The sequence below is a fragment of the Bidens hawaiensis genome, unplaced genomic scaffold, assembly GCF_021521415.1.
Source record: "Bidens hawaiensis isolate Kalapana, Puna unplaced genomic scaffold, B.hawaiensis_p1.1 tig00044810_1, whole genome shotgun sequence".
Taxonomy (NCBI): Eukaryota; Viridiplantae; Streptophyta; class Magnoliopsida; order Asterales; family Asteraceae; genus Bidens; species Bidens hawaiensis.
In genome coordinates this window covers 470-9,962 of record NW_027497969.1, presented here as the reverse complement: position 1 = coordinate 9,962, position 9,493 = coordinate 470, and the positions used below count along the sequence as shown (strand labels likewise).

Sequence of the window (9,493 nt, the reverse complement as noted above, 5' to 3'; positions counted from 1 at the left end):
ACCCTCCAAGAAGCTCTGATCACTAAGGAATGGCTTCTACGAGAAGCGTTGCCCCAGGTACGCGTAGCTCCATAATTTCTTTACGCTTTTCTTTATACTTAGAAAAGTTCCTTTATATATACTTTTTTTTATAGGTTGTGCATCGGATTTTCGCGAACACATCTTATGACGATGCCATGAGTGCAGCCCTCAACGCTTCTCATGAGGATGGGGAGAAAGCTGGTCTCCAACTTTCCTTTACACGATGTAGACACTGAAGCTGCCTACGACAAAGCTGTGAACCAGTATGCTGCCTTCCCGCATCCGGTTGTGGAGAAGGTGAACGAAATTGCAGCTGCTGATGACGGGCTAGCTGTTCTCAAGGCTTTCCTCGAACCGCCGCAGACAACTGATGGTGCGGGTTCGAGTGGGTTTGGAGGGAGTGCTCCTGAAGCTTGAACCTTGAGATCCCTTCCAACCGTTAGGATAGATTTGTATTTTTGTAGGCGGGTAAATAACTAGCCATTCTTGTAATGTTTGAATTTTTATTGTAAATATAAATATTTTGTTAACGCCTTGCCTTGTAAACATTATATGAATTGCTCATGCATATTTTAGTTTAACTTAGCAATTTTCTAAGTGTTTTGAATAAGTTAACCTTTCGACGCGTGTTGGATAATAGGTTACTGTTCTGTTTCCTCTATCATGATTGTGCGGGTAGAACCGTCACTTTCACTTAGTAGGATGACCAAACTTTACCTATATCTGACCTGCGTGAAGGTTTTCCTCATCTTCCTCTTAGAAATATTTACTGTTTTTGTGTTTATGCGGGCTGTGCCGCTTTCCACACGCAACGACTTACTTCCTCCCACATTTATGCGGTGAATACCGGCATATCAGTGTGGTCAGTTCATAAGTATAAAGGTAAGGCTATCAACACAATGTGAAAGGAGAATCATTTCCATTAGAAGTGGCTCTAGGCCTTTTCTTTACAAGTTTGGAATTGATCTACATGTAACATTTGCGTAATTGAGCTCCATTCCATGTTCTTGGGATGGGAGTGCCATCGAGCCTTTCGAGCCGGTATGCGCCCTTTCCCAAAACTTCTTTAATGATGTATGGCCCTTCCCAGACCGGGGCCAGCTTTCCTGGGCGTTCTTGGTTCGAAGCCTCGTTGTTACACAGTATGTAGTCTCCGACATTGAAGTTGCAGAGTTTTACCCGCGTGTTGTAGTACTTTTGCATTTGTCGCTTGTAGTTCTCTTCACGCGCTGCGGCTAAGTCTCTGCGTTCTTCGGTCAGCATAAGGTCTAACCGTCTTTCCGCATCATTGTCTTCTGGTTGAGTTATGACTCTTGGTGAGGGTAGACCAATTTCGACCAGGACCATGGTTTCAATGCCATAGGTGAGGCTGAACGGGGTTTCGCCTGTGCTTGCCTTTTTTAACGTTCTGTTCGCCCAAAGGACATGTGGAACTTCGTCCACCCAGCCGGATCTATGTTCCAAGAGTCTTTTCTTTATGCCGTCGACGATGCTCTTGTTTGCTCTTTCCACCTCACCATTACCCTGCGGGTGTGCCACTGAGGTAAAGGTGTTGGTGCCGTTGTCGCTCACCAAATTCTGTGGAAGTCTAAAACGACAAATAATAAATTCCCAAATAAATTTTTTGATATGTTTTACGGTTGTTTGGGCTAAGGGTTTTGCTTCTATCCACTTAGTGAAGTAGTCGATGGCTACCACTAGGAACTGAACATTCCCTGATGCTGTGGGAAATGGGCCTGTCACATCGATGACCCACTTCTGAAATGGCCATGAAGAAGTGACTGGAACAAGTTCGTTCTTTGGGCGGTGCGTGTTGGGTGCGTAGAGCTGGCAGGATCTACATTTTCTGATGTAGGCCAGCGCATCCGTGTGCATCCCCGGCCAAAATTATCCCGCGTTGTTTAGCTTAGCTACAACTGCGCGTGGACCTGCGTGTACTCCACAGATGCCTTCGTGTACTTCCCTTAGGAGGTAGTCGGCATCTTGGTCGTCCACGCATCTGAGGAGTGGGCCAAGAAAGTTACGCCTGTAAAGTATGTCATCAACAAGTTGATAGTTCAGTGATTTACAGCGTATCTTTCTTGCATGTGTCTTCGACTCTGGTAGTATACCCGCTGCAAGGTAATTTATGATTGGTGTCATCCATGTTTCCGTGCCGGTTTGGATGACACAGATTTCCTTGTGCGGGACTGATGGTGCTCCAAGAAGTTCAACGCGGATGTCCTTTCCCAAGTGGGTGAAGGCTAATGATGCAAGCTTGCTTAACACATCCGCAGATTTGTTTTCGCTTCGCTTGATGTGCATAACTTTGCAATCGTTAAAATCGCGCATAAGGGTTTTTGCTTGTGCGAGGTATAGGGCCATTGTGTCGTTCACGGCCGTGTATGTTCCGTTTATCTGGTTGGCTAATAACATGGAATCCACGTGGGCTTCCAAGTTTTTCACCCCCATCTTACGCGCAATTCTTAATCCGGCCAAGAATGCTTCATACTCCGCTTCGTTATTCGTACTTGGGAAATCCAGCCGAATAACGTAAGTGTACTCTTGGCCTGCTGGGTTAGTTAGTTTCAACCCTGCGCCTGAACCCTCGTTGTTGGCTGCTCCATCAGTATAGAGTCGCCAGACATCATCAATGTCCTGTGCTGGAGAGGGTTGAGCCTCTTCCTGGCACTCTTTTTCCCGCGAAGCGGGGACTTCTGCAAAAAAGTCGGCCAAGACCTGGCCTTTTATGGCTGGTCTTGGCTTGTACTTTATCGCGTATTCTCCCAATTCAATTGCCCATTTGGCTAGGCGCCATGACAAATCGGGTTTTCCTAGAACGTTTGCAAGTTTGAAGTTGGTGAGAATGGTGATTGGGTGGCCTTGGAAATATCGTCTTAGCCTGCGTGAAGCCTGTACAAGGGCTAAGACTAATTTTTCCAGGATAGAGTACCGGGTTTCCACGTCCGTTAAGACGCGGCTTACATAGTAGATGGGCATCTGGATGCCTTTCCGTTCTACTAGTAAGACTGCCCCGGTTGCTCTGTCTGTGGCGGAGAGGTAGAGAATTAATTCCTCTCCCGCTTCTGGTGCTGTGAGCGTTGGGAGTTCGATCAAGCGTGACCGAATCTCCTGAAAAGCTGCTTCCGCTTCTGGTGTCCAGCGGAAGTGCGTTTTCTTCAAGCAATTTCTCAATGTTGACACGAATGGGAACGAGCTATCCGCATGGTTTGCCAAAAAGCGGTTAAGTGCGACTAGTCGTCCATTCAGTGTCTGAGCCTGTTTGATGGTAGTTGGTGATTCCATTTTCATAATGGCTTCGACCTTTTCAGGGTTCGCTCTGAAGCCATCTTTAGTAACGATGACTCCTAAGAACTTCCCTTCTTCCATCCCAAAGGAACACTTGCTCGGGTTGAGCTTCATGTTTATTTTTCTGAGCGTGTTGAAAGTTTCTTCGATGTCTTTCAACATCGCTTCTGGCTCTAGGCTTTTGATGACCAAGTCATCCATGTAAACTTCCAAGTTCCTCCCAATTTGGGCATGAAACTCTTTGTCCATCAGGCGTTGGTATGTGGACCCGGCATTCTTAAGTCCGAATGGCATCATTTGGTAACAAAATGTGCCATCGAGCGTCCGAAATGCGGTTTTGTCCTGATCGTCAACAGCCATGTGGATTTGATGGTATCCTTTATACGCATCAAGGAAGCATTTAAGGCGAAACGGTGCTAATGAATCTACCTTAAGGTCAATTTCGGATAACGGGTAACAATCTTTGGGGCTTGCTTTGTTTAGGTCTTTAAAGTCTATGCACATGCGCCATTGTTTGTTTGACTTCGGTACCATGACGGGATTTGCAACCCATGTTTGATATTTACTAACGCGTACGATGCCTGCGTCAAGGAGTTCCTTGACTTAGATTCTACACGCGTTAGCCTGCCCAGTCCCCATCACGCGACGCTTTTGTATGACCGGCGTAAACGCCGGGTCATACTTGAGCTTATGCTCAGCCTTACTTCGGGGTACACCAGTCATGTCGGCTGGTGTCCACGCGAAGATGTCAGCATTTTTTTGCAACAAGCGTTTGAGCAGGGTGCGTGTGGGATGAGTGATCGTTGGGCCAATGGTAACAGCCTGGTCAGGGTATTTGCCATTGAAGGCCCATTCTTCTGGCTCAGAGGTTGTTGGTTTAGCCATCTTTGGTTTAGGTTTGGATGAGACAGATGCGATGCATACCTGGGGAATGCCCGTGATCATAGCAACGCCCTCAGCTGTTGGCCATCCCATCATACCATGGACCGACGACACCACAGCATTGAACCTTGCCATCCCGTCTCTCCCGAAGAGAATGTCGTACGTGTGGTGTGGCTTCCTCATTACGACGAAGTCCACGTCTTCTGTGCGGGAGTACTTCCCGTCTGTGAGAGTGACGGGGAAGGATAGGATCCCCAAGGGGGTGTTTGTGCTGCAGTCAAATCCTTCCATCGAGGCGTAAACCGTTTCTAGGCGTTCTTTGTCTTCGTCGTCTAGTTTGTCGAAGAACTGCCTATACATGACGGTTGACGAAGCGCCATTATCAGCAAGAGTGCGGGAAGTGATGTAGTGCCCCAGCTGGCTTTTGATGACTAAGGGGCCTTCTTTGTTGGGCCCTCCTGACACACGCGGGAAGCGCACTTCAGCTTCCTTCCACGCACTTGGCTCTGTTGTTCGTCGTTTTCTTCCTCTGGCGTTGCCATGAACCATGTGGATGCTGATGTCGACGGGCTTTCGTCCATTGCCCTTGTACCGATTGTCGTTCCTCCCTCCATTCTTGATTGACGCCACGAGGTGTGTGAGTTTCCCATCTTTGACGAATGTTTCGACGATATCCTTCAAAGATGTGCATTCCTCAGTGGTGTGGCCTTTGGTCCCGTGGAAGTCACAGGATTTGCTCTGATCAGCGTTATGACGCTGTCGGATTATTGGAGCCTTTGGCCATGGGAGTTTCTCGGTGGCAAATATCTCGGTGACGCTTTCGGTGAGTGGCGTCCATCTGGGATTCCTGTTTGATGAGTGCGTGTTGTCCCTTCCGCCTAAGAGAGGGCGAGAGCTGGATGAGGTGTCAAAGTTTATCCTTGACTGCCAAATACCAAGCTTCCTCTTCTTATTTTGTCGGGCGGTGCGGACGTTATTTTCTCTGGTCTTCTGCGTGTAGAGATTTGTGCTCCAGGGAAGATTTCTACCCAGTTGCTTCTCCGTCTCGGCAAAGCGTTTAGCTGCCGTCATGATGGCATCCCACGTGGATGGCATGCCATCTTTACTCGTCAACGTGCGGATAAGCTCTGGGTACTCAGCGCCCTGGATGAAAGCGGCGCGAACAAGATCTTCACTGATGGTGCCCAGACTTAGCTTCTTTGAGTTGAAGCGAGTGATGAAGTCTAGCAAAGATTCGTCTTCCTCTCTGACGCAGTTGAGGATCGTCCACTGCTCTTCAGTATATTTTCTTTGTTGACTGAAGTGCTGGCTGAACTTGTGCTGGAAGTCTGCCCAATCATAGATGTGGTGGACCGGTAGATGATCAAACCACGCTCTGGCTGCCCCGACGAGCGTCATCTGGAACATGTAGCACCACGTGGGTTCCGTCCAATTGCTGACGGTTTCCCCCACTATAAATCTGTTCAAGTGATCGTCCGGGTCAGATACACCATCGTAAGTGCCTATGTTGGACATCTGTTTGGCACTCTTTGGAGCGATTGCTTCCGCAATGTCTCTTGCAAACTTGGACGTTCCCGCGTTTGCAACAGTCGGTCTGAAAGTTTTGGAGAAGTCACGTGGGTTTCCCCCCGCGCTCTTTGGCTTGAAAGTTTCTCCAAAACTTCTTTTCGAGCGGAAGTCTGCTTCTTTACGCTTCCCTTTCGCCTTATGACGAGGGTTTGCGTCACTGTCAGATTCTTCCCACTCATCATCCGAATACTCGCAATCATTGCTCATGTTGAGCTGTTGTCGAGTGCTTCCGAATTCGTCATTAGCCTGTTGGAGTGAACGTAAACGTTCATCCAACTCAGGTTGGAATTCTTTCTGACGTGCTTCCGCCCAAGCTTTAACTTGATCCAGTGTTTGGCGGGGAAGCCTCGTCTGTTGCTTCTCTACCTGGGTATCAGTGAATCCTAGGGGAGGGTTGTTTACTGCACTTGCCCAGGCTTGGGTAACCGGGGTAGTGTTCGTAAAAATTGTGTATTCACTGGTGTTCCCCCCAGTAGCCGGGGTTGTGGTTACCGGAGTTTCTTGGTCACTAGGTGGCCTTGGCATCGGAGTAACCTTAACCATCTTTCCAGAAGTTTTGAAAAAACTGAGAAAAAGAATTAGTTCTAGCTTAATGCACGGAAGGCGCCAATGAAGAAACACTAAATGACCTCGGCAGATTACGGATAATCTTAGGGTTAAGTAGATGCTTCCCACGAGGGTTAGGTCCGGCAAAGATGGTTATTCTTCTCGACCTGCAAAATAGACACCGTGAGCTCGTCACTGAGAAGGGGGGGTTCCTCCTTGTGACCACCCTCCGGAGTGAGAATCAGACTAGATTGCTCTGAATATAAGTGTATATTGAGAGAAATAGCTAGGGAGAAGAGAAGATGATGATACCGTTCCAAGGTGTTGGAGTATTTATAGCCGAAGGTAGGTTTCCATGCAGGTACGGCCAGCTGTATATAATATACCTTTTCCACCAACTACAGGCTACGTATGTGCCACGATGGGAGTTGGTGGGTAGGCAGCGGTTGATAGTGACATTTTGTACTGGAGCGTGCTCCTCTTCGTACTATTGTCGGTGAGCTGTCACCCTGTGATTGGTTCATGGGCTGCTTTTGTCAGATCTTGTCTATTTTGTCCATACCTTGGCAGGTATAGTACAAAAGATCTTCCAGAAGCGTACGGACTGGCTCTTTTGGGCGGGAATATTCCCGCCTTGCTCATTCTTTCCTCAGGTGACATTGCTGAAGTATGAGTTAGTGCCTTATGCGTGTAGCCTTACTGTTAGTGTGGGTAGCCTTCCTTCTTGGCTTGTACCCACAGCTGCGGGAACAGGTAGGGTACTGTACCAAGAGAGTCTTTCCTGCGGGAACAGCTGGCTTACTGCGTGTAAGGTCTTCATCTCTGAGCATGGTGGGTCCTGCGGAACCAGCTGGTCTTTGCACAGACGTACCTCTTCAAGGTGTGTCTTGCGGGTCCAACTGGTCTTTGCGGGGACCTACCTCTTCAACACACATGTACCTCCAAAACATTCGTGCAAGCAATGAAACTCTTTGGAAACAAACATAAACTAAATACATGTTTTTATTGTCGATATATCACTTTTATTTATAAAGATTATAGATGCTATTCAAATGTTAACATTAACAAACAATACGAAGACGGAAGCATAATACAGTTGATCATATCAATGACTTATTTCAGCAAACAAAATCACATCAACGTCTTGAAGATTCGATTAGAGGTTCTCCTGATAAAAAGTGCTTGACGAGTGCAAGAGCTCTCTTTGGTTGGTAGCTTGGCACCTGATGACCTGCCTCTCGAACCGTTGCTAATGTTAGATCTCCTTTATAAACTTGTGCATAGCCCGCCACCTGTGATTTTTCATGCAACGTTAACTACATTGGTAACTAATCAATTTTAATTAGTTTGCATCATTAAAATGAGTGTTTTCACCTCTCCTTGATGAAACCAAGGATGCCATTTAGTTTTTATAGGAAGCTTCATGGAACTAACCGAATACTTTGTTGAGGTGATTGGTACTCTTGCATCAATATCTCCGCTAAAATCACAACATAATTTAGTAACAAAACGGTTGGTAGCTAAGTTACTAGACACACGGTTAGAAGTGAATTGGCTCGGTTTAAGGTTTGAAACCATGTTTCACGGTTCTGGTTATAGTTTGGAACCGACCGGCAAAACCAAAATGCCGAAATATAGAAGATAATTTTTTTTAATCTATATAGTTTTAATAAAAAACAATAAGTTTTTCACGTATAAAAATCAAACAATGATAATACATACAATTACTTTTTAGTTATAAGGGCGGGATCCGGTAAAGATGAAATTAACCTACTAAATGGACAAATAATTCTATATAGTTTTGAATTAAAGTATAGTTCAAAATAATTATTCTTGTGCTAGCTTAATTACTCTAATCATTTGTATACTTCTTCTCAAATTAACAGCATTTTTTATTTTATTTATCCTAACACTTAGTTATAATACATACAACAATTTAGATAGGATTTTGTTTGTACGCTTACCTAATACGCTCAAAAGGTAAAGGTAAAACATTTGATGTTCTTTTCAATGAAAAAGGAAAAGAAAAAAAAAAGGAAAGAAACCATGACACAATCGGCAAATCGCCGGTTCGTTTAGTTTTTCCAGAAACCGTAGTTACCAATTCGACCCAGAAACTTTGTCAAAACCGGCTGAACGGGTGAAACATTTCAGATAGGATATTTTTTTGTAGGTTTACCTAAATATCCAAACGCGAAGCTTATATTTTGCGAATTCCTTGAGGAGTGGAAGAACTGTTGACGAGCTATCTATCCAACCTATGAGGGCTCCACTGCATGATTTTGACATAACAATTTATATAGTTTGAAAGACAACATTTACTGACCTTTATTTCACTTTTAGCTATTGTAGTTTTATACACATACCCGCATGCTTCCCAGTCATGCCCGAGCTTTGTTACGTTGGCATGGAGGGCCTCTTGAACATCTTGCCGGTTCATATACGCATGGGTGTAGAAATCACTACACGGATCAAAATTCCGCCACTGTATCATGAAACATAAGCAAATTGCATAATGATAGCACACTAGTGGTATAAGTTATATACCAAGTTTTTTAGTAGTGGTCATATATGCTTTAATAAATTAATAACTAAAATCTGTACCGATGTCTTCTTAGGATTTTTTGTAAGATTGCCATCAAAGCATAAAGGGGCATAGATGTTGTAGACGTCGATAGCTTGAGTGTTATATCCAACATCTTCTGCGGCTTCGATGCACTTATCTGATTGTGTGACTGCATTTGGGGAAAAATTACAATATTTGCAAATTGCAAACACAGTTTCATCTGATATTATAGCGTGCGAACCAAAGTAATCAAACATCCCTTTCAAATCAGTCTCATCGTTGATTGCTGGTTTTTTTTGAACTAACTACTTTATTCACAAACTTAACTAAAAAGACAAACAATATACACTATACACATATGTGTTGATCATCTGGACACCCTGCCTTGTCAACATGAACATGTGCATAAAGAGAAAGAATGGAAGATCGTCGAATAGTAAATTCATGAAAGCTGATATTTCGATGATATCGAAGAATATACTTGACTGCAACCTAGTGTTTGTTAAAAAGTTCGCTAGAAATTGAGAAATCTTATTGACAACATATGGAATCTCTACTAGCAAATGGATTTGTTCTTTCCTGCCTTACTACATTGCCTTTTAACATAAATTCGTTAAGTAT

General features: G+C 44.8%; 1 protein-coding gene across 1 annotated transcript; it reads right to left on the bottom strand.

Annotated features, from left to right (window-relative positions):
- Positions 1 to 7,294: 7,294 nt before the first annotated feature.
- Positions 7,295 to 9,177, bottom strand: LOC143595223 (serine carboxypeptidase-like 40; the record flags this gene model as incomplete). Its single annotated transcript, XM_077074305.1, has 5 exons — positions 7,295 to 7,598; positions 7,681 to 7,786; positions 8,486 to 8,578; positions 8,673 to 8,791; positions 8,911 to 9,177. Coding segments are annotated over 5 exons (741 nt in total), but the record flags the coding sequence as incomplete, so codon positions are not given.
- Positions 9,178 to 9,493: the final 316 nt, after the last annotated feature.